Source organism: Phasianus colchicus, chromosome 7 (assembly GCF_987193195.1).
Source record: "Phasianus colchicus chromosome 7, bPhaCol1.hap1.1, whole genome shotgun sequence".
In the NCBI taxonomy this organism is placed as follows: Eukaryota; Metazoa; Chordata; class Aves; order Galliformes; family Phasianidae; genus Phasianus; species Phasianus colchicus.
The window spans coordinates 19,425,024-19,450,270 of NC_143442.1; the positions used below are offsets into that span (position 1 = coordinate 19,425,024).

General features: G+C 38.8%; 3 protein-coding genes and 1 long non-coding RNA gene across 7 annotated transcripts in view; 2 read left to right on the forward strand and 2 right to left on the reverse strand.

The window, feature by feature from the left end:
• SLC25A12 (solute carrier family 25 member 12) overlaps positions 1-607 on the reverse strand; it is a 49,662-nt gene extending 49,055 nt beyond the window's left edge. Inside the window, exon 1 of one of the 2 annotated variants that reach the window (XM_090144021.1) lies at positions 513-607. The gene's annotated coding sequence lies outside the window, so the exon portion shown is untranslated. The other variant, XM_090144020.1, reaches the window with a different exon arrangement.
• On the forward strand, positions 1-18,288 carry HAT1 (histone acetyltransferase 1). Of its 2 annotated transcripts, none has more exons than XM_031599473.2 (11): positions 1-130; positions 1,571-1,642; positions 4,075-4,150; positions 5,849-5,969; positions 10,307-10,486; positions 10,736-10,857; positions 11,358-11,462; positions 11,800-11,906; positions 14,268-14,419; positions 15,691-15,807; positions 17,869-18,288. In XM_031599473.2, exons 2-11 carry the CDS (start codon positions 1,582-1,584, stop codon positions 18,034-18,036), a joined length of 1,209 nt encoding a protein of 402 aa, XP_031455333.1. In that variant the 5' UTR covers positions 1-130; positions 1,571-1,581; the 3' UTR covers positions 18,037-18,288. The 2 variants fall into 2 exon arrangements, with proteins under 2 accessions (XP_031455333.1, XP_031455332.1); XM_031599472.2 differs by lacking the exon at positions 1-130 and adding an exon at positions 589-732.
• On the reverse strand, positions 18,018-23,688 carry LOC149917254 (uncharacterized). Its single transcript, XR_016468266.1, has 3 exons — positions 23,583-23,688; positions 22,656-22,771; positions 18,018-18,108 (listed from the first exon to the last, which is right to left on the reverse strand). It is a non-coding gene; the product is annotated as an uncharacterized LOC149917254 (long non-coding RNA).
• METAP1D (methionyl aminopeptidase type 1D, mitochondrial) overlaps positions 23,572-25,247 on the forward strand; it is a 44,337-nt gene continuing 42,661 nt past the window's right edge. The window contains exon 1 of one of the 2 annotated variants that reach the window (XM_031599475.2): positions 23,572-23,745. In XM_031599475.2, the coding sequence (XP_031455335.2) occupies positions 23,706-23,745 (40 nt within the window). In that variant the 5' untranslated portion in view covers positions 23,572-23,705. The remainder of the gene's footprint in view (positions 23,746-25,247) is intronic. The other variant, XM_031599474.2, reaches the window with a different exon arrangement.

Here is a 25,247-nt window from a genome sequence, read left to right on the forward strand (position 1 = left end):
GGGGCCGCCGCCTCGGGGCGGGAAGGCGCTCGCTCGCGACCCGCGCCGTCGGGTGGGGGACTCCCGGCGGAGTCCGTCGCGGCCCAGGGAAACGGCAGGGCGCTTCGGCCGCGCCCCTCAGCGCGGCAGGGTAAGGGCGAGGGAGCGGCCGGGCACGCGGCCCTACGGCGCCTCGCAGCCGCGAGGCTCGGAGCGGAACCCCGCGGGCCGCGAGGTAACGCAACCGCCCGACGGCAGCTCGGCGTCGGCACGACGCACGCGAGCTCGCAGAAGGGATGCTGAAGAAACCCGCCTGCTCGGCGAGCGCCGGCCGCCCCGAGGGCGGGGGGCGGTCCGGACCCCGAGTCGAAGCCCTCGACGCTCAGCGCGGGCGATCCCCCCCAGGTCCCTCAGCCCGCCCCGGCGCCGAGGCAGGCGCGAGCCCGAAGCAGCGCCGTACGCGCGCCCAGCGCATCAGCGCGACGCGGCTGCCCCCCGAGGGTGGGGCCACGCAAACGAGCCGCCGTATGAACGCTCTCCTTAAAGGCTCCCGCCGGGACGGCGCGATCTTCGGCACGCGGCCGGGCATGCGCGCCGAGTCCCTAGTCTCGCCGAGCGCAGCCGTTGGTTCTCGGCCGCTTTTGGGCGGGCGGAAGCGGAAGCGTGTGCGCGTATTCTCACTTCCGTCGAGTGGGCGCGCGGCTTGATTCGTTCTGCCCGGGTGACTCGGCCGCCGCCGCTGGGAAATGGCGGGTGAGTCCTAGGCCGGGCCCGGCCGGCTCGCGGCCCGCCTGCGTCTGCTGAGCGAGGCGGCGGGGAGCAGGGCGGGGTGTTGCCGTCGGCCCTCTATTAGGGAGAGCGGAGCGCGGACGGTGTCCCTCCTCTCGGCCGAGCCCGAGTTTGTGCCGGGCCGCAAATGGGAGCAGGGGCCCCTCGGTGGCCTTAACCCCCGCAGCAGAGAAAGCGGAGCGAGAACTCGGGCCCCGGGTGCCGGGTTGTGGGCTGGGCGGCCGCTGCCGTGGGTCTGCTCTGCACCTGAGCCGTGCGGCGCACCGTGTGCGGCTCTGTGCCCGCCCGGCCGTTGACAGCGCTTCCGGCCTAACCTCACTGCGAATGACTTGAAATGGAAGGAAGAACTTCTGATTAAGTGCTGGAACTGAAAGGCAGGATGGGTTTAACGCACTTGCAAAATACCTTGCTAAGCGACACACCTTTTGTGCACTGGATTAGACTTCGGAAAACAGGCTAGCTGTAATTTCCTTCCTTCCTATCTGCTCTGGAAGGAAAGTACTGGCTCGATAATGGCTGGTAGTGTTCCTGCCACAGTTCAAGAACACCTGAAATGCATTAACTCTGACTCAGATGTGGTATCTGCATACATTTTGGAAAACACTTCATAGTGAGAAAACAGCATAAGTAAAAGTAGGCAGAATGAAAAGCTAGAACTTGCAGGAAGAATAGTGTGTTTTGAAATGAAGTCAGCATTATGAAGTTTTTCCTTCTGTTCTTAAGAACCTTTTTTAATACTTTCCTTGAATTAGACTGACCCAGATTGTACATATCTAAGCTCTTTCAAAAACTTTTTCTTTAGGACTTACTCCTATGGAGAAGAAGCTGGCTGAATACAAATGTAACACAAACGAAGCAATTCAGCTAAAACTAGGTAATGTCAGTTTTTAAATATTGTGTGTTTGGAATATTTTAACATCTGTTTAATAAAGTCCTTATAATTAAATCTGCCTAGGTTATAATACGTACTTATTAATATACAAACACAAGAATAGGAATGCATAGTCCAATTTTGTTGAGAATAGTACAGTAAAGTGCAGCTACAGAAACTCAGGCTTGTACCTACATAATAACATCAGCAATATATTAACGTGTTACTAGAGTGCATTGAAATTATGTCACCTTGTTTTTCTTGAGGTTTTAGTATGTTCTTTTAGTTTCTTCTTCTCTAGAACTTTTGCTACAATATAGTCCTAAGTATGCATCATATTTCTTTTGAGGAAATGATAAACTCAATAAATAAAACTGGCAAGTGCTCTTAGGTTTTTTTTTTTCTACCTCTCCCTCAACATCTAGACAACACAAGCCATTTTCAACAAAGTCTTTAAAATCTGTATAGAACAAGTTCCACTCTCTATTTTTCAGAACTGTTTACTGTTTTATATGGCTAACTTGCTTACTACCACATCCAGAATACAAGCAGAATTACTGAACTCTTGTTGGACTGACTTATATTTGAAGCTTACTTGTATTGGTAATTAATAAGAGAAGAATAGGTAATACAGCTGTGTTTTTTATCTTTCCAGAACTTCATCATTTTGTTTCCTTGAGCAGTATGAATAGCATCACTCATTAAGAAAGTAAAAATAATTAATCTTCTAAGCACTTTTAAGAACTCCTATTAACAGTTGCTTCTGCAAAACTTAGTAGACTTTTAAATGCATAATTGGCTTTTGAGACAAGATGTTATTCTAACCAAAACACTTAAGTCTTTAAGCTGCTAACCTGTGAAGCATTTCTCTTCCATTTAAACAATTGTTCAAATACTCTTTCTTTGACTATATATAATCTATATATCTAATGTTTTGATTTTCCTCTTCTGCCTTTCTAAAACCAAAGGAAAGGATGAGAAGCAATACAATATATATATATCTTTTGTCAAGACATCTGAGGAGTCGCTCTGTAACAGTTCTCAGGGAAACTTTTTACTTGTTCCCATTACTCCATGTCACCTAAGATTTTCAGTTTACTTTTTTCTTTTTGAGAGTGTGGATGTTTTACATTCAAACAGTATTAGAAAAAAAATTGAAATTTACAAAGTGGTGATGCCATTTTAAAAACAAAAACAAAAAAACCATGCCTTTCCCATGAGTGTAGGAGTACAAATGTAGACACGGGCTGTATACTTTTCTGTTTTTAATCTTGTTACTTTGTCTCAAGTGGGTTGCTCTCTGAATCTCTGTTTTAGAGAGGGCTGAGTTTCATCCTGTTATTAAGAAACCCTTCATTCATTTTACTCCCTGGATAACTTTATTAATGAAAATCCTTTTTACTACATCTCCAGTTCTACTGTAGTAAAATGAGGTTGTAGGTTTTTTTTTAATTAAAAAAGAACATTTAATAGCACTGTTAAGTCCTACAGCATTGCATGCATTGTAACTCATTCAAAATTAGTATGTAACTGTTACCTATGCCTCATTAATGGGGCTGAACAATCACGTGAAGAATTATATCCCTTCCAATTTTAGGAAGTTATTTTAACTATGAATGCAGAGTCTATCTGGGAATTAAGTATTTCAGTCTTCTATAAATCCTCCTAGAAAATCCTACCTTAACTTCTGATTTCACTCACTAATCATCAATTTTGTGATGGAAGAACTTCAGTTGCAGTTACTGTGCAGTAGCCACAGCGAACTCTGTAAGCATGAATAAAATACTTGTTTGCTACATTACTGAGTATGAGTAGATGCTACTTTAGCAAATGCTTTCTCGTTACCAGCAAAGACCTCTAATGCCAAGGTTTGAAGAAAAATAAAAGTTGTGGGAGAAGAATTGCTGATTATCTTAGTAATATTGGTAGAAATACCAATATTAGTGTAGATTTGTATGTATCCATGCCAATTCTCCAAAACTGTAATGTGAATATTAATGCTCATAAACATTTTTCTGTTCATCATTCTGTGAAGACTCCCTACAACGAAGCGTTCTGAACTGCATGTGAGAGAAGAATGACAAAATGAGAAGGAAGCTTTGATTACATGATTGGTCTTGCTTACTGTAAGAATATCCAGCTGGGCTGTGTCCTTAATGTTCACTATGGAGTGAAAGTCAGTCACATTCAAGATATACATATGAAATCATATACACCTGTGTCAATTTCCCCATCTTATTGTGCTCACTGATTTGATTTGAGGAAATAACATGCATCTGATTTGCACAGGATGTCTTTATTTTGTTTGTGTGCTAGCCTAACGTAGGTTCATAACTGAAATTGTTTATAGTGAAAGAATGCATGGACATCTAGCATAGAGTCCCTGTATGAACAAACTGAAGCTGATGACTTGGTCTTGCTCTTTTTCTTCTCAGTTCGCTTTCCTGAGGATTTGGAGGATGACAACACAACATTTAATCCAGAGTATAGCCATCAAGTGTTTGGTGATGAGTAAGTTAAGTTATTCAGAGTCAAATTAATAGGTTTTAAAGGGAATCTTGTTTCCAAATTGCTTTTTAAAAAAATAAATAAAAAGAAAAAAAGAAATAATGCTACCAAACTATTGTAAAGTGACACAGCAATACTTCAGTTTTGTGATTGTATGGTTAAACAATGGCTTTGAATCCTAGCCTCTGGAGTTTTGGCCTTGTAGTCATTTTACATGGCATTTTAAAGATACTAGCAGAGAACAGAATGCCTGGATTGCACAGTCAGAATTGCTCATTTCAGCTGCTATTGTGTTCAAGTCATCATTATAAGATCTGCAAGAATTAATAGTTCTTTATTAAAACTTTCACAATAACGAGTGCCGAAACCAAAAAGTATCTGTCAACAATATATCCATTTATTTGTTTTTTTAATAACAATACACCATGGAATTTTTAATTTAAAAAGACTATAAATATTAACTTAAACTCATGTTCTTGGCTGTTTTAGATCATTGATTGTTAACTATTTAACTCAGAGGTTTTTCTCTGCTCGAGATGATAGACTTCATATCAGTTAAGTGTTCAGGGGATACACAAACTGTTTAGAAAAAAATATAGTTTTCTCTCCAAGTATTCTTTCATTTGTATTGTAAGCAAGTTAGCCACTGTGTCCCTAGTGCTAAAATGTCATTTAATATTTTCAGAAGAGCAGTAGTAAACACTCTGGCTGTAGCCAGAAAGAAAAGGAAAATCCATATGCACTTAACTTTGGACTACTTAAAGCTGTTTCTTAATTTACAATTCCTTTAAAAAACATTCTAACTACTTAGAGTAGGATCTGTATTAATTATACCTATACTGATGTAGGTACAATTATTAAATGTAATAAAATCAGTTGCACTACTGCATGTCTGCCACTGTCACTGAGAGTCATTGCTCTTCTCTTAGTGAGAGAACTCTCCAATCTGTCGGTATAGTGAATACGCACACTTTTATTCTGGCATTTCAATCTTCAAATTAGCAATGTGTTACCACAAGAAAAGATCTTTTTTTGTTTGTTTGTTTGTTTTTTTAAAAAGGAAAAACACAATAGTTTCTGCATTTCTTTTTTTTTTCTTGAAAATAAATTCTTAAGACTTAAACGTAGTGTTTATATTCAGGAAACACTTTTTTTTTCAGAATATTTAAGATAATAATAAAGTATCTCTTCCATAGTTATTTTTAACTTTAGTGAACAGTATTTATTATTAGAATAGAAACATACTTGTTGCTATGACTTGTAATCTGGGTATTTTATACAGTATGGCTTGCAGTAGTATGTTTCAAAACTTTACACTGCTTACTACAAAGTTTTAGTAAGCGTTATTTATCAATTTGTATTAATAAACATCATTGAACTTAAGACAATGATGAACATAAATGCAATATTAGTTATTTCAAGTATTCTTTGAAATCACCATAAATATACAGCTGCTGTCTTACTGAGTTCAGAGACGTGTTCTGTTTCTCCACTAGAGGAGCAAATTTACTAATTAAAATAGCATAAGGCATTATCTCTGTCTACATAGCATACATCCAATTTGATTCTCTTTCACTATTAAAAGGTTTAGTACACCTCACTGGGAAGGAGGATGTGGGTTTAAAATCTTAAATACTGTGGTTTGAGTATTTTGCAATGAAACTCATTCAGAGGTCTGACTGTGCTTTTTTCCTTCCTCAGTGAAGTTGCCTTTGGCTACAAGGGACTGAAGATTCTCTTATACTATATTGCTGGTAACCTGTCAACTCTCTTCCGCATTGAATATACATCTAAAGTTAATGAGAAGTTTGACTGTGTGGAGGTAAAGATAGAGCCAGACTTGTACTTATTGGGAACACTTAATGGGGACAAACCTTCTAGGGCTACTTACTGTCCTTCCAAACATGAGTTACATTAAAAATAAAGCTTCCTATTGTGCTAACCTGAAAAAAACATAAAACTTATGTATATGTTTTCTCATTGTTCTTTCCTTTGACTCTGATACTGCCATCAAAATTGTACCAAATGAAAAAGAAGTCTATTTTCATGCTAGCTGTCTCCAGGAGAGCTAGTGGTTTAATTCACATTTAAGAGACTACATTAAGAAAGAAGAATGAATTTTTCGGAGTGGATTCTGGTGCATTAAGAAAATTGAATGTCATAATTGAATATCATCTGAGATTTACTTAGTTATAGGCAAGGAAAAAATGATTTATTTTGAAAAGAGCTGTTAATAAGGTGATTGGTGAATCTTCACAATATTCTGTAGTGTGAAGTGGTTGTATGTTTGCACTGACTTCAAATTACTTTGCCCAAGAAAGCTATTCTCTTCAAGAGTAAACATCTTCATGATTTAAAGTTCATATTTCAAATTCATCAGGGCTTATTTAAATGCTTTCAAGGAAAAGGCTTTCTAAAGAAAAATTGAATTGACTGTGTTAAATTAGTTTTACAGGTTTTTGTTTCTGTGTTCTGAAGCCGTGTTAGATTATAGTTAGTTCAACAGTGTAAATGTCTGGACATGTCTGAAATACTTCTGAGGCTAGGGCAGCCTACCTTAGGACTTTCACCTACCAGTGAAAGGTCATGTTCTTCAATGTTTGTAAAGTTTTTAGAAATAAAGAAAAAAGGAAAGACAGTTGGTTAAGTAATAACCATATTAAAATCCAACAGGCCACCTCTCCTTCCAGCCTTTCACCAACATAATTTCAAAATCACATCACAGTAGGAATCCACACCTCAACACATTTGTATCGACGTGCTATTTTCTGTACAAATAAGGCCATTTTTCTTATATGGAAGTATAAACAAGGTAAATGAGGTCTCTCATGCTCTAAGCTTACACTGCAACTATTTCCATTGCTCAGAATCCTTCCTACGTTCAGGCTCAATGTTGCCTCTATTGAATTATTTTTCAATTGCATAATAGACTGAGATAGGAACAAGAAAGAATATCCATTTGAGCTAGCTTCCAGATAGTTTCCTAGAATATCTGCAGGATGTGGCTGAAGAACTTTCAATGTGCTTTCCTTGATATCACTAACAGACTATGTGTCCTAATAAGCTGCTCATGTGACTATATCTGAACTACTGTAGGGGAAAAAAAGATATAGCAGCCAGTCTTGTTCTGCCATTTATATTTGCTGTCTAACTACCTTAAAATATTAACATATTTGCAGAGATGAAAATAAGCATGGTGTTAATTTAAATGCATATTACTATTTACTTTTCTAAGTTAACTGTTTAGTTGCTTAGCTCATTTGGGTTAATCATATTAATGCATGAACTATAAATGCTATGCATAACAGGTAATCTTTGTGCTTCAAATAAATGGTGTTCAGGAAAGGACGTAAGTCTCTGCTTTGAACAAACTGGTTACAAGGAGAATTGAGCTTTAATGCTGTTTATAGTTATTCATACTCTAGCATTTTTTATCAAAAACCCCATGCGGGCCATTTGACCTCACAGATCAGCTGTTTTTCCAAGGTCTCTTAACTATGAGGTAAAAGATGAAAATCCTGAAATGTCAGCAGCCAGAGCACCAGGCATATTTACGCATCTTAATATGGTCTCTCTGAAGATGCTTCTACACTGCAATAGTGGGGAAGGCTCAGCAAAGTCTTGTCATGTTTTGAACAGATGTATGTTCTTGTTTGGCACTTGATTTAATGAAAATAGACAGAATTTATCCATTGGGTGGCGTCAATTCTTTTAAATATCTGAAGAGAGGCTGCTTTCTTCTGGTGTAAATACGAATAGCATTGACCTCTGAATTGCTAGCTGCTTTCAGATTTGCAGCTGTACAAGTACCTACCTTTTCTTCCAGTTTTCATGATGGAGTGAGGGAAAGTATTTCACTAACCTCTGAAACAGTCTTTACTATCCACGTGTTATCATGCTTTGCGCTGGTCTGATACATCTGTTTTAACTCAAGTTAATGAAAGTGCAATTTTAATATTGGACATACTTTAACACTGCAGATCATTCCATTGCTCCTCACTGGAGTTAATATTTATAATTGGTAGAAAAGTTTAGCTTTCAAATATATTTCTATAATTATTTTTAAGTGAACACACCATTTTGAAATAGCATGAAAATATACACAAATGTGATAACTGCCTATTAGTATAATTACATTAATATTATCCAGAGTCAAATGTAATGTACGAAGAGATCCTGATGGCTCAATTAGTCCTACTACAAAACAAGTTAGGTTACAAGTCCTTACTGTATTCCCTATCTTCATCTCATATGATTTCCTTATGAAGGTAATACATACTGGTGCTTGGAAGTCTTGTTTTAATTGTGGATTATTTTACATATCTTTTGCAGATGTGCAAAATGAAAGTCACTAGATGTGATTTCCTCTGGCTTTATCACCAGGGCAGAATTAAGATCTGTGTAAATATACTTGCAGTCTGAAAGAAAGATGAGCATTTCTGAAATGCTGTGCTCCTTACAAATACCCATTCTTGTTAATGTATATAATTCAGTGATTCAGCAAAACATGGCTCATGTTCTGTTACGCAGTTACATTAGGAAATGCAAAGAAAATACATTAAGCTAGCATTGCTCGAAGATGAACAGAAAAGGGCCTTTGTTTTGAGAACGAAATTGATGTAAAGGCTGTACACATTTTCACTGCGTTGTTATACCAAGTATTGTAGAGCTATATCTTAATCGCTTTATAGTGCTCTCTACAAATATAAATATAAATGTTGGTAGTACCAAACCATTAAGAATAAAACTTGTTTGTGCTGAACCACATCCATCCTTCTCTATACTAAAAATGTAACTGAATGATGAAGTGCTATTCATTTGCAGGTGCATTGCCTCTACTTAAGGGAGGATGGTTGAAAGGACAGGAATTAGTAGCATGTTGTATTAGCCTTTTGTAGTGTATTTTGTTCTAAGCATCTTAATTTCCCTGTTTTGAATGCTAAGTAGCGAGGGTCTTGGTTTCAAACTAATACCCATCATGCATGTAAACGGTGTGAAAGAGCTGCTTAGTAAGTTAACACAAAGTGTTCTTGTGTCAGTCCTTGTGGAAATAGATACAATACAAACATTACAGCTGAACTCACCGCAAACTCCATTAAGTAAAAACCTGGATTCATTGTCCAAAGGAAAGTTTGAATTGAATGTAAGCTCATTTTGTTGAATGTAATGTCAGGCTTTTAGGGGTTGTATTGAGGAGTACCGTTTTGTTAAGTTGAGACCAATTCATTAAGTTTTATTGCCTGGTGAGAAGCAGTAATACGTTATTGTGAAACTTCATCAAATATTCATGGTTAAAAAGAAGTAGTAAATGTATTCAATCAAGTGGTCTTTTTGGGTCTGAAAAGGATTATGAAGTCTGCTCAGCTGATAGTCTGTAACTTTCAGTTTGGTTAACTGAAAAGGGTAATTTTGATCTCTGAATTTAATTTTGGTGTCAGAATATTTCTTCCCTCTCTGCTAAGTTAGATTTTACACGTCAGATTTATTAACCATATTTCTAAATTGTATTTTTATTTTGTCAGCTTTGTTTTCGAAATATTCTTTGATTAGAGTACAAGCAAGCATTTCAAGCACAGAGAGATAAGGATGCAACAGTGGTGCTAGCTGTCACTGTCTTGTTTGGGGGCTACCATTTTTAGTCTTTGTTCCTTTTTCTCCACTCAGTTCTGTACCACCTAATACCAGTTAAGCTGCTTATTTGGAAACCCCAGTTCCACAAGGCTATGTGCAACATGGTCACAGAGGTTTGCTGGATGAAAAGCCTGAGCTACCAATTTTATTGCATTTTTCAGAAACTAATGTTTCATCCAACAAACTAGGAAAACAAGAATATTGTTCCTAGTGCTTGACCGAATCCACAGCTTCCTTCCTTGTCTTGCTTAGACAAATGTAACAGTCACTAAATATAAACATGTTCAGGAACTTTTTATGTTGTAACTACTAGCTTTTGAATACTGACAATGGCTGGACTGGCCCTTCTGTATCTCTTCAGTTATCTTTATCTGCTCAGAGATCTGAACAACAGGAATATTTGTCTTTTTTATTTAAAGTTACTGATAGGCCGTAGCACTCCTTTTTATATTCATCTCTAATAGCAAAATGATGACTTTGCTGTCTTTTTAATCTTCTGCTGATCCTGCCCTGTTTTGAATTCCCCAGGCAGATGATGTTGAAAGTAAAATTAGAGAAATTATTCCTCCTGGCTTTTGTACAAACACAGATGACTTTGTCTCTCTGTTGGAAAAGGAGGTCAACTTTAAGCCCTTTGGAATGCTGCTACACACATATTCTGTTCACAATGAGGAAGCTGGTGAAGACATTGCATATCAGATATATAAGGTATGAAAAATAAGTGAAACTTCATGAGTAAGCAAATTAAAGTTTACTTTGCAGCGAGGCACCTTCTGTAATGTTTAACATATATATTTATATATATATAAAAAAATATTATAATTTGACCAATATATTGATTAGGAGCATGCTTTTTTTTTTTTTGTATGGGGGGAAGTAATTAGGTTTTGTGGATTTTTTTTTTTCCTTTTGCATCTGTGATAGGTTTCACCTGACTTCTCCTGCCTTTTTCCCTAGGCTGACATGACGTGTCCAGGCTTTCGAGAATATCATGAAAGGCTTCAGACATTCTTGATGTGGTTTATTGAAACTGCTAGCTTTATTGATGTAGATGATGAAAGATGGAACTACTTTATAGTGTAAGTACAGTTCTAAAGCAACAGTGGACCTTATTACCTCCACAAAGCCTGCATTTTAATTGTGGCTGGCCAATTATTGGAGCAGTATAATGATATTTTTCCCAGGAAAGAAAAACCATTGTTTATCAGGCTTGAGTTTTCCTCCATTATACTTTGGGGAACCTTGAGAATAGAGCTGAATTAAATGCTGTTGTCCGTTAGAGCCCTGAATGTAGGCTTAAACAGTAAAATGAGCTTTGCCTGTGTTTTCTTTTACTTGCCACCTATTCATCTTTATAATAGGCAAGTGCACTGAAGTGCTGTAAAGAGGTCTGATTTATCCAAGTTGCTGCACACCAATTAAGTGAATTGTACATTCAGAACATAGCAGGTGTACCCATTGGGCCCTCACAGAGTAGCTTGCTGACACTGAAAATTCAGTTGGAGAATGGAAAAGAAAATGGACACTGCATGGGAGCGCGACTGTAATTGACCTGCTTGGCTTTCTGTTTTATCTGCAGATTTGAGAAGTATAATAAGGATGGAGCTACGCTCTTTGCGACCGTAGGCTACATGACAGTCTATAATTACTATGTGTACCCAGACAAAACCCGGCCACGTGTAAGGTAATTGGCGGCGTAACTCGTGCCTTGCCTTTTATTTCAGAAGAGGGAACTGCTGAAGTTCCCAATACTTGTTTATAATGGTGTTGATTTGTTTTAAAAAAATCCCCATTATTAGCTGGCTACGCACTGATTTATTTCATTGTTCCCTTCTTGAAGCAGAGGGAATTGCAAACAAGTTTTGAATATTTAGCAGTTCTAAGACTCTGTAAGAATTATGTTTTAACATTAAGACCGATGCATGTATTTTAAGAAAAACTTAGTTTTTATGCCTTTACACTGCAGTGTTTGCAAAAGCATGCATTTGAACTGAAATATCAATACATTCCTTTGTCTGTAGCCAGATGCTGATCTTGCCACCATTCCAAGGAGAAGGCCATGGTGCTCAGCTTCTCGAAACAGTTCATAGATACTATATGTCTTCTCCTACAGTACTTGATATAACAGGTATATACTAAATTTCTAACTCATTTCACCTGTTTGGTTGCATTCAGAGACTGCTAGCCCACAAGCCAGCTTTCATGTTCACTTGTTAGAACTAAATGGCCTTTTGAAGGTTTAGCTTCAGCTCAGTTCAGGATTAACAGTGCCCTATTTTACAGAAGAACTGTATATAATGTAGCTCCTTAAATCCTCTACTTAGAGAACAGCACACCAGGAAAATTCAATCCCTAGCATGCATGGATTACCAGCTAATTAGCCATTTTATTGTGAGATACACAGCTGAGTTTGCCAGGAGATCAAGCTTTGTCAGATTCCTTGTTCAACTTATTCCTATTAGCTAAAACTCAAAACTGAGAAAAATCTGAAATAGCGTATTAACATGTATATAAGCCAAAAGTCTACAGACAAAAATCTGCACAGGAGTTGTGCTCCAGGAGCATGTATTACTGGCTGAATGCACCTGTCATATTAGAGGTGAGCCCACAAATACATGAAAGTGAAAATTTAATGAAAGAACGGGGAGAGAGGGTACACACACCTAAAAATATAGCATTAAAAGTGGTTACAATCATATCTGTCCTTTAGTTTTAAGTCCAATATAGGAAGAAATACACTTTAAACATATAAATCTGAGGTCATCTAAGACCTCATCTCAAAAAGAAAAAAAAGATGTCCTATTCCTCTACCCTCCAAAAAAACTAATTAAAATGCATTACAACACTTGCTTTCTTCATGGTATCACTGCAGGATAATCCTAACACAGGGTAATCTACCTTGTAATTTTAATCCAATTCATAGAAACCTAAAGAAGCATAACTTCCTTTATGCAGTAGGAAGTCTTATTCATTGTGTGATTTTTATCCTTTTTTTCCCATTAATACTACAAAGCTTTACATAGCCTTTATAACTGAGAATAAACAGTCTTAAATATAGTACTACATAAATCATATGACACATTCATGGCTCAGTGTCTTTAATGCAAATTTGTAGCAAACAGCAAATTTGCACTAAAGTAACTCTTCTTTTTGGATTAAAGCAGGAGGAAGCTTGCAATATTCTACATGGCACTAAAGTTATGTAATCTTACACTTCTGCAAGGTAATTTATTGTCATTCTGATAGAACATCAGGCTTGGCAACCTTGATAATGAACAAAATGCATAGTTACATATCCTCTAAAGTTGTTAAGTAAAGCCTTTCCTCTTTTCAGAATGATTAGAATTTCAACTTCCTTGAAGAAACTAATGCCTAAAAAAAATAAAGTATTTCAGACTTTCACATTTGCAATGGATATTTTATCCCAACTGTAACTCATTATCCTAGTTGACACAAGTGAAATGTATGTTGGTAGTGCTTACCATACAGAAACTGCCTCATCTTTCTTCTAACTAATTTGAATGAAAAGGAACAGAATAAATGAATCTCAGTACGGCCTTTTCAATCTCTTTTGCAGAATAAGTGCTATAAGTTTTGCCACACAAGATTATTCCACTCATGTGCAAATCTTTTTAACTGATGCAGTGGTCCTAAGCAATCTGCAACCCAAAAAACAAATTGCTGGTTGTGCAGTGCTGCATATACTGGGACCAAAACTTATATCCTACTCCTTTCTCTTAGTATCATACTAGCTTTTGATCATTCTTAAACTGCAAATTTCAACTACATAAAATAGTCCTCATCTTGAGGGAAAGGGGGAGAAAATGAACAAAAAAGCACAGCTGGAATATAAGCTGTTCAACAATAAACTGAACAGAAAAATAAAGGTAGGGTAGAGGATGACCCTGCTACGCAATTGTCGTAAACCTGTCCAAACTATTAAGTAGTGATTCAGTCTATTTGCAGCATTGTAACATTTTCCTTCTCTGTAGTTCTAGGTGGGAACAAAGTTGCAAATAGGACTATGTTGATGATCACTGAAGCTAGTTCTTGATTTTTATTCGTTTGGTTTTTTTATAAAGCTACAGTTTTGATAGCAATGCTACTGTTTCAAGCAAGATGCAAGTAACTTTACTTTCACCTTTTATTTCAGTCTTTTTCCACATAGTTTGTCTTACAATAGTTCTAATGCTCTCATCTGTTATAGAATAGAGGGAACATACAAGAAAAAAGGGTTTATGCTTTGAATTGGATTGAACTTGTTTTATCAGTCTCTTGGAAACGTGTATAATACTGTACACAGTACAATTTAACTTGTATTGTCATACATCTAAAACTCCGATAGCAGTACTTATGATTAAGCACAGCTATTTATACATGATGAATGTTGTATCTGGTCTTGTCTTCCACAGTTCTTGTAATTGCATACCAAAAACGAAGAAACAAATAATGCTTATATTAACCATGTGCTCTTATAATTTTTTTCTAGCTGAAGATCCATCTGAAAACTACATAAAGCTAAGAGACTTTGTTCTTGTAAAGCTCTGTCAAGACTTGCTTTGCTTTTCCCCAGGAAAGTTAATGCAAGGCTTTAGCCAAGAAATGGTAATGGAAGCTCAACAGAAGCTGAAAATAAATAAGGTATTAAATCGGAACAGTGGTAGTTGGACCTATTCTTATCAAGCTAGTATAACAGTAGTCCAAATGTAAGGGTGGAGACTTGGAGTTAACATACTGTGGCATATTTCAACAGATTTCTACAATTTATCTGAAAGTGAAGAAATTGCTTAAGATTTTAAGTAAATGCCTTCTTTTTTTCCATCTAATGCTATTAATGTAACAGAACTTGAAATATTCCAATTTTAAGTGTCAGTTTCCATCTCTTCAAGTATATCTTTATAAATAGCCACTGTTGTTCTCAGAACACTAAAGTAGTAACGCTAGCACTGTTACTGAGGCAGCTCTAAATGCTTGAAGAACTAAACTGTTAAATTGAACAATTAAACTGATAATTGTCCAAGTGATTAAACTCATTAGTAAGCTCTTCAGTTAAAAATACATGTATTTGAATGTGTTTTTTATGAAAGTGTTGAATGAGGGTTGCAGAGGAAAAGCCTTATTCAAATATATTTATTAAAATGTTATTGTTTGTATAAGAGAAGTACACCTGCAGCCTTCTGTACCTGAGATGTTACACCTAAAAGGATAATTAAGTTTATTTTCTTAATAGAATCTAAAGATGGATTAGTATAGCAAACCATTTTATTTTTAACCCTGTTGCTCAGCAAAGGAGTAGTTGATCTTAAGTTCAGTTTTAATGTTATAACAGTTCATAGTAATACAGTAGAAACATCAATCTGTTTCCTTTCCAGATGTGATAGTTGCTGATCAGTGTTCCAAAATCACCTCAATTTTGCATGTACTGATTCATTTGTTCCTAGTAAAAAGAAACATTTAAATATTCTTTCATTGTCATTTTTAGCATTTCCAGAGGACTTTGTGAAGAGCAATAAGTATGTCAAGATTATTTATATTAGTACAGGAGGTACTATGTAGTAATTAATTGCTTAACGTTACTCTAGTTCCAATACTACTTCAGATTAGTTTTGGACTCTGGCTTCTGGACTTCCTGCTGTTCATTTATAGCAGGTCCTTAAAGCACCTTCACAGACACTGCAACATTTTGAGAGATTACACACTAGCTGTATTGGAATAAATTATTTTTTCAGGAGTAACTAGAACATTTATTCATTTAACCCACTAGTAAGGAGGATCAGGCTGATTGAGGCTTTGTTGGTATCTGATTGATTTCCGATAAGCTGAGGAGTTACTCAGCAGAGAAATACTGTGATACTACTGCTGAATGACCTCTTTACTCAGACGTGTTCTTTATTCTCCTTTTCGTTTATTAGCAACACACAAGGAGAGTTTATGAAATTCTCCGATTGCGTGCAACAGATATGGGTGATGCAGAACAATCCAGAAGCTACCGGTTGGATGTTAAAAGAAGGCTGATTGGCCCCTATAAGGTATATGACTTATGTATCATTTAATACTTATTTCAAGGCTAATTATACCTGATTTTACTTCCATTTCCATAAATGTAGTTGATGCCAATTATGTTGCCAATCAACTACTATTAGTTATGCAGCATTCAGCTGACATACACAGATGCGGAGAACATTCATTCATGGCTGTACCAAAGATCTTGTTTGACTCCTGTTACTTGCCCAATTCCAGCAGAAATTTATTACCCTTACAGTACCTAGCTACTAGTGGCATTAAAATCCAGTTAGAGCAAAGGGAGGGGAGAGGGGACAGAAGTCACTTTCTTGGAAAGGTTGAAAGTATCTTAAATACATAAACCACAAAGTTAGAGGTGAGGGTTAAATGCTATATATTTACACTAGAAAACTAGGTATAGTTTAGATTCCTGTTCTGTTTGTTAACGAGGTCTAACAGAGCAGCTTGTTAGTGGTAACCTAGCCATGTCTATACAGTACTCCCTGTAGATGGGATATAATTTCAACTGTGAAGTTGAATCAAATACTAAACTTAGTGCAGAGTTACTTTCCTATTTCCTACCGAGTATGCTTTTGAGGATTTGCTTGCTGCATGTTGCATTAACTGATTCTCTAAGATTACGGGTGCGTGTGTGTGTGTGTGTGTGTGTGTGTGTATGTGTGTGTGTATTTATAGTGTGTGTATGTATGTATCTCCTAGTTGCTAATGACATTAGTTTCTGTATTGATTGCAAAAACCCACAAGCCTAAGTTTATTGCTGTAACTAGCATGTTAGCTACTCTGCAATTAAGTAATCACTGAGCAACCCAAAACCTGGTTGGAAAAGTTTCACAAAGTATCAGAAGTATCTTGATTAGCTTGCAAGCCTCCCTAAAGCAGCACTTATCCTGTTATACCAAAATAGCAGAACTTTGATTGTACTCATGTTGGACTTAGGGGGTCTGTTAGCAGAAATGAGAACTCAGCACTGCATTAAACACTTGGCTGATCTGGAGATAACACCGTGTCATGCTGAGTGACAGGATCCTAATCAAAACACTTTCTATTCTCTTTTGTGAGTGTCTTGTCTCATTTACTAAATTTCACTTGCTGTCCACTACAAATAAGGCCATGATTTTTCATCCAACAGGACTGTCACATGTCCTCAGCATGTAATTCAGCTTAATATTCGGAGGAAATCTCATTCCATAAGCAGCTTCAGATCTAGTGCTTCTAATAATTGTTTTCACTTTAGTCTTTGCATGTAATAAATGCATTGTGAGTAAAAACTTTACAGATATTGTACTGCTAGATATACGATATGTCTTCTGAAATTTTAGAATATTCTATTGCTTTAAATATTCCACTTTTTCAACCATAGTTCTCTTCTAAAGAATGATCAAAACAAGCCAGCACCCTTTCCCTGATTTTTTTTTTTTTTTTTTTTAGTTTTTAAGTTTCATGTTTTAAAATATGGTCATCTTGTTTATGATTGTTCTGCCTAGTGGATGGCTTACATACTAATTTTTAACAGTTTCACAAAGAAATCTTGTTATACTCCTGTTCTAAAAAAAATAGAATAAAACTTGTCAGAACTGCAGCTGAACTCTCAATATATAGTAATTTTGGGGAGAAAGCAACCTTTTATAAAGAATTGGCAATATTACAGCATTCTTAATGCTTGTGTCATGTAAACACAACTTTTTTATAAAGCACTTGATAACTTCATTTGAATTGTATTGTACAGGTGCAGTATAATTCTAAATTCTTAATATCTTCCACTATTAACATTGGTTCTGCATCTTAGAGCTATTTCCTGACTAACTGTTGCAGAAACACAGAAAAATTTTGAAATGAGTTTTCAGCTTGCCAGATAATTGGTAATACAGAAACTGTGGAGCTTTAACAGAAGAGGTTTCCTAATTAAACTGTTAGTGGGTTTTGGGGTTTTGTGTTTTTTTATTTTTTAAAGGACTAGGGACTTCTTAAAGACCTAGATACCTAGATATTGTTCAGTATAAGTTCAGTAAAATACTGTACTCTTCATTGTTCCTTATGTTCAAATTACTGTTTATTTAATTGCTTAGAAAAAGCAGAGAGAACTTGCCAAGATGAGAAGGTGCTTAAGACCAGAAGAGCTGACAAATCAATTGAACCAAATAGACCTAAACATGCAACACGAACAGTTAGAAGAGAGCTTCCAGCAACTTGTTTCAGATTACCGAAGAGTCCTAGAACGACTTGCACAAGCATGAGGATCTGACCTGTACAGGAAACTTGCAGATTTCTACACAGTGTTATGAAGCACATCCTTAATTGCCACTTAACTGCAAAAAAAAAAAAACAAAAAAAAAACAACCTTGTGACGTTTTAATCACATTAAGGGTAAATTGTGTTTCTGTGCATTTTAAATATTTTCTATTTTAGTGTTGTAGATTTAAAATGTTGTTCTTCAAGTTTGGGAGCACTTACTGCTGAAATAAACTGTAGATTCCCAGATACAATAACACGTAAATTGTTTGAATTTTTTAACCTTTCTGTTTTGCCTCAGGGCTTAATAGATAACCAAATAGCAAGTTAGTACATGATTAGTATATATTTATATTGCAGCTGTTCTAAATTTCTCCTAACTTCATCCTCCTCAGACTGTTTCACTTGGGTCCTACAGTAATAGTGTTTAAGCCTGGGCGTTCTTCAGCCACACGAACAAGTTACAAGACTGGTTCTTTGGTCTGGCTGGCATGCATCTGGAGTACAGGCTCCTTACCTGTTCTGAGAAGTGGATCCTGCTGCCGCTAGCTATAAGGACCTTATCTACTTCAGATTCTACAGGGGGTAGTCTTAGGCATATTTTTTTTACAACTGCCCCCCATAAATCCACAGGTTCAGGATTTAAGAAAAAATACTTCACAACTGGAGAAGCAAACAAGGTTTTGTATTAATTCCAAAAGCACTTTCCTTAGCTAATGTAAGAAACTTACAAATCTGTAGGAAGCAAGTGCTTTTATATAGTTCCTTTACTTCATTAATTTAAATATATTCTTTTTAGAATTTTCACTCTTCTGCCTAGGATATCTTATCTTATGATATATGGTTCATCTACTGTAGTGTCAGAAACTATTACAGTCATTAATCATAGAATCATAGAATGGTTGGGGTTGGAAGGGATCTTTAAGATCACCTAGTTTCAACCCTCCTGCTATAGGCAGGGACATATCCCTCCAGACCAGGTTGCTCAAAGCCCCATTTGTATTAATTTTACATTGCTAGCCCTTCCTTCAATGACCAGAAAGATTTCAATCAAACCACAAGTTCTATCCATTAAAACGTTTCACTTACAAAAGGCTGTAAGCCACAAAGTTGGAAATATTTGAAACTGTGAGACTAGAAGGTCAGTGTAACTAGTTGAAATGGAAGGCTATTACACAAGACAGGACAGATGCAAGCCCCATTCATTGCAGGATATACTAGCTGTCACTATATTGGCTTATATCTCTGGAGGGAAAATCATAGGAATAGGCTGGCCTCCCCATCACTCAAATCTTCCTACAGCTTAAAAAGAAAAACAATACATATACCAGTACTCAAACTACTCATTTAAATAAGTTTACTGTGTTATTTGTTCCTTGAGCTAAAGCCTGCAGAAATTAGCTTTGCCAGAAATGAGACTATCAATGCTGTATGAGCCTCCTTTTAGACCCTACTATGGTACAAACACGAGCAAAAAAGATCATTGATCTAACAATTCCTGGATTTCCATGTTCAAAATAGTCTTGCTCCTCGAGTCTAGAGAAACTAACAAAGAAAGAAAAAAATCTCCTTTCATTCTTCAAAGTTCATTGCAAATACAGGAATTGCACCCAAACTGAAGGAAATTCAGGTAATAACAAATGAAGGCAGGGCCTTAGGAATAGTGTTTCAAAATTCCCTTTTTACCACTGATCTTTATACCAGGAGCAGAACTGTACACTGTATTTTCTTTCTTTGCTAGGTAAAGAGCATGCAGTAGTGAAAACATTCCTCAGATACAGGGTTATGTGCTCCATTTAGGACCTCTTCACATTTTGAGTGGGAGATCAAACAAAAGAAATCTAGATCAATGGGAAGAACTTGACATCCAGGGTTGATTTTTTTTTTGTGTTGTTTCTTCATTTCTAAATGGTATGACAATAAGGGAGGTGTTCCACATTCAATATCTGTTATGTTCAGATGCATTTCTTCCAGTTATCCTCAAAACTGTATGGTGTTCATGTTTTTGAGACTTTCATAGTTTCATGGAAAAGATAAAATCTTCATTTTGAATGAGTTTAATGTGGTAGGGACTGTGAACATGTCATTGTGCATTCCTTAAAGCTGTAAGAATTTATGGTAGAGTTTTGCCTGATTTTCTACATTTTGCACTTACATGCTTGCTGTTCACTAACAAATGGTGATGTATATTGAGGTCCAAGAACTTCAGGTATCACTGGAAGGCACAACTGTATAGATGAGATCTAAGTCTGCCTCACTGCACTTATAAACTCTCCTGACTTTACCTGTCTTCTCTAGAACACATTTCAGCAAGATTACCCAAGGCAAGCTAACTTCCCCTTTCCTGCTGAGCTGCTGCATTTTGCAGGTTCAGCCCCATGGAACAGATAAACACCAGTGCTGAAAAAGGGACACCTACTTGTGATTAGTACAGCAACGAAAAAACCACCAGCTTGGCCAGCAAAAACTGCTGTGATCTAAAGAATCTTCTAAGACAATCTCAAAGTCTAAACAGTTTGAGCCTAAATCCAGGAGCATCCAATTTCTACACTTAAACTAGAAGCATATTTCTATATTGCTCCAGGTAAGTTTTAACGCATTAATAGCAATAAAACATCTTTGTTGTTTCATAGCCTGTTATAGACTGCTTTCACCCTTACATTTTAAAGCATAGCTTTGTGTCTTCCTTCCCACAACTTTTGTTACCATGAGCCTGTCTACCATGCTGGTAGAGAAAAAACATAGAGATTCTACATTTAAAATGTATCAATGCTGACAGCATGGAGACAGTGTAAGTCAGACAGAATCTGCAAGGCTGTCTGTGAAGAAGGGAACCGAGATATCCTCAAGGAGCTTGGTTGAAAATTGATGTCTCCAGAGCTGCATCTCAACACAAAGCAGAGGACAAATCAAATCACCACTGGTCATCTTTAACATTTCAGAGAATTTGCCGAACATGAGCAAAAGACAGTTACATACATCTGGTTCTGTTTGGTAACAGAACTAGAAAATAACCGTGAGTGACTCTTTGGGCATACTGTGTTAGGATATAGAGTATATCTCTTCTGCTGAGATAGTCATCTTTGTTTTGTTAATGCAAATTTCCTAACAAACTAAATCTGCTACTTATATTAGAAAAAGGAGAAAATCCTAACCTAAGCACAAATTAAAGACTACTGAATATGACTGTTAAGGTTTCAGATCAATCTAGAGATTATAAACATTACAGAACAGTTGTTCTCTTAGAACATAAAACAGTCTTCCTTTAATTGATCCCTTCTTGGTTTCTGATCTGCAAAAGGAATTGGGAAATCTAACTGCTAACATGTATCTACAAGTATTTGGAAAATAACCTGCTGCTTAAGGGCAAGCTAATTACAAAGCTGTCAACAGTGTCATTCTAATATTGTCTCCAGTTCTCACATTTTCTTATGCCATCAACAAGTTTTAAGGCCATTACAATATGGAATTATGGTCTTATAGCAACAGACAAAAGCCAAATGTTCACTTTATGTTCTTTCTCAGCGGCATTCGATTTCCCTACATAGGAAATATTTATTGACTTGAGGAAAATAGATGATAATAGGTTTGCCTAGACCATTTTGCTTCTCTCCTTTAGCAACACCTCAGGAAAAAATGATAGAGAACTGCTCCTCATCCGTAACTACTTTTGTGTGAGATATGCTACTCTCTGCAGGCACAGAGAAGTACATCCATCCCAGCAATGTGTAGTTACGTATGCCAAACAGTGACATCATGTGACTGCTTTACACTGAACTTCATTCTCAAAGAACCAGCACTTGGGTATCTGCAGTCCTAAAAATAACAAATAACAAAAAATAACATAAAATGGTGTCTGATGAAGTTCGAACTTGTGAAAGACGATACTGCATTGTATAATTAGGATCAGTGCAAAGATTCACTCATTTCTGCTCTGCAGATTAAATGTACACGTACCTCTCACCAGTGAGTAGCTGGTAATGATGCTCACGAGCTGCAACTATGCAGCTTAGGAATGCTATTTCTTGATTTATTTCTAGCTATATTTTTCTTCTATTAAAATCCTGTCACACTGCTTTCACATTATACATGTCACTTGGTGGAGAATGTGGCTGTATGAAGTTAATCATTTCATTTTTGGAGGCAACATATGATAATGTATTGATCTTTAAACTATTCCATGGTCTGGATGCAAGCTGTATGATAGGCCACCTACCATGCTGTGGCAGCTGTTTAACTGATGCACTTTGCTCATGACATATATCTAGGAGCACTGAGGAAAATGCAGCACCCTTTTTGTGATCAGAGAACTCCTGGAGTTTGCTCCTTAAAGGCAGAAATTCTTATAGTCTGACTTTTACATGCATCCATTTCTCAGGCTTTTTCTAGAGTAAATAATGCAGGTAAATAACATCACTATTCCTATGTGAGTGGGGCTTTGAGTCTATTCTTGTTAGCTACATTATAAAATTTGCAGACGCAAATTTAAAAATTATCCATGGCTACAACAGGAGATAAAGAACTCTAGAGACAAACAGCCTCACTCTCCTTTCAGAATGTCACTGATCCTCTGGGTACCACGTGTACGTACACGCATGTGGGTGTGTACAGGAACGATACTCACGTTACTTGTACATTTCAGCTCCTTGCAATTACTGCCCCGGCACTTTCTGTTCATTTGAGTCCTTTCATTCTGGCGCTTGCCTGTGGCTGTGTGATTTACGTCCCACAGCGCTGCTTCTGTGGAGCCACAGAAACATAATTTCAAAACAACTGAGAATGCTTTAGAAAAATAAATAAATAAAAGCCAAATCCAAGCACAAAAGTAGTGGGGAAACAAATGAAATTTGCAAGCAGACGTTAGAAGTTCAGCTTGGTTTTTATCGGAGGGCAATGAAGCCCGCCGCACCACCCCTGCACAGGGTACTTCCGTAGGCGTGGTGACGCCCCACCAACGCTCGCAGAAGGCTCAGCTCCACAGCGAGCTTCGCTTTTCTTGACCTTTATTAAACAGGCCAGATTTGGCTGCGCAGAAGAAATAACAAGAAATACGCGAGTTTGAACTTCAAGCCCCAACCTTCAGATTCTACAGAGACCCCAACAACAAGTAAACAGCAAACGCTCAGGAAGTTCAGAAAGAGCTCCTCGTAACTTTCTTCACAAATGCTGTGTTACCATAGCGGAGCACAAAAGTACCAAGTTCAAAAAGCGCTAGAACACCAGGCGGGCGCAACTCCGGCACTTGCAGAACAGCGCTGACAGCGCTCCCGAGCCCGTCCCGCCGCCACGAGCGCCGTCTCACAGCCGCGCCTCTCGCAGCCGAAAGCTGACGAGGCGGATATTCCCGCCCGCAGCCGCGCACACGCAGGCTGGGGCTCCGGCTCGGGCTCCCGGCTGCAGGCGCGAGGCGCAGCGCGGACGGGCGGCGGACGGGCGGGAAGGGGGCGCTGCCGGCCCGACCCGCCGAGCCGCGCCCTGACGGCTGCCGCCCGCTCAGCTCTCACCCCGAGGGCGGCGGCGGCGCTGAGGTGCGGGGCGGCCCGTCACGTACCTGCCGCGCGCCCGCGGGCGGGACTCGCTTCAGGCGACACGCGCGCGACGGCCGCGGCGTGAGGTGGACGGACCGCTCCGGGCCGCCTCCCGCGGCCACGTGATCCCGCCCCGCGTGGCCAAGATGGCGGCGCCCAGAGCTGTCAACGCGCTGCGGGGCGTAGGTGAGTGCGCGCCGCCGCGGGGCGGGGGGAGACGCAGCCTCATTCCCTCGGCGAGGGGGAGCGGCCGCAGAGCGGCTCCCCCGGCCCGAGCGCCCGAGGGCTGCAGGACTGGGGACTCCGTCGAGGTCGCCGGGACTCCGTCGAGGTCGCCGGGAGCCCCGCGGCGCGGGCCTGGCGCTGTCTGAGGGGGAAGCCGAGCGCGCGGCTGCGGGTGCTTCCCGCCTAACGCTCCGCGCTTTGGGGAAGGCTGCAGGAGCGCTTCCCTCTAGGCTTTATGTGATCATCTTGGCGTTTAACTAAGAAAAAACGTTTTCTGACAGAACTGTGTGTTTATCCTCCCAACCCACCGACTCTCGGAACTTTAACGCGCGTGCAGGTGCTTTCCCGCCCGCCTTTCCTCACGCCGCGCTCCGGCCGAAGGCGCCTTTCCTACCGCGCGTCCACCAGAGGCGAATCCCTCTTGTTCGCACTACGCCGTGCTCGCACGGCACTGCTGTACCAAGCGCTCGATGCGTTATCTTACTGGTGTGAGGTGACTTACCTCTCAGGGTTTTGCTCCCCTCAGGATTTTGCTGTCTTAAACTAAATCAGGCTTTGCGCCCTTTGAGCAATGTTTCTTTTTCGCTTCCGTTGCAAAATCTTGAATGTGTGAATAGGAAGAAGCACCTCACAGTGGTCTCAATGAAAGGTTTGTATGATTAAATACGCATTTTTTTTAGGTCTTGAATAATTATTATAGTAATAGAGAGTAGACCAATTCCGTGTTAATTTTAACTTGCACGTTAAACTGCAAGCACAAGACTGCAGTGCTGTGCAGCTGACATAGCAGCCCTTTTTTCACTGTTGATCCCGAGCTTCTACTGCACTTTTATTTTCCATTCTGTCCAATGAGTCTTGAGCAGCCTTTGGAAAATATAAAGGCTTTTCCTTCACAATTAATCCTACATCATTCAGGGCAGAAGAGCCACATCGGTTGTTTTTTCCTTGATGAGGGCTCGTGTCCACAGGGAAATGCCATCTTACTCAGATCCTTGGAACCTGGGCTTCAGCTAAACACTGGCTTTCTGAGCCTCCTATTTGTTTTACTTCAGATGCCAGTCAAATCCTCTGTGCTTACACATGTGCTATTTGGAAACTGAATCACATTTTTAATGCATGGTACCATATAACATTGGCTATTTTTTCTGTTTTAAATCTCAAATGATGTGAAATTTACCATGCAGCTTCATTCTTGATTTCTTGGTTCAGCAGTGGTACATCTGCAAACTTTGTTCTGGGTGTTGTGTGGCCATGTGTGGCCAGTACAATTGCCTCCACCCCTCCATGCCCAAAAACCCCATGTCTGTCATTCACTTAAAATACCCAAGCCACTTAAATTTGTTAAGCCTTCATACTCTCCCTTCTGATGTCAAACTTTATTCAGATCCCCTGGTAGAAATACATTTCCAGAAGTGGAAAAAGCAAAAATGTCACAGTTCAGACAAGACTGATTAAACTGAATC

Excerpts from the sequence above, each read along its gene's own strand:
- HAT1 (XM_031599472.2), top strand. Across the intron at positions 11,907-14,267 it reads TACAGTACTTGATATAACAG|CTGAAGATCCATCTGAAAAC; the intron begins GTATATACTAAA and ends ATTTTTTTCTAG. Across the intron at positions 14,420-15,690 it reads AGAAGCTGAAAATAAATAAG|CAACACACAAGGAGAGTTTA; the intron begins GTATTAAATCGG and ends TTCGTTTATTAG.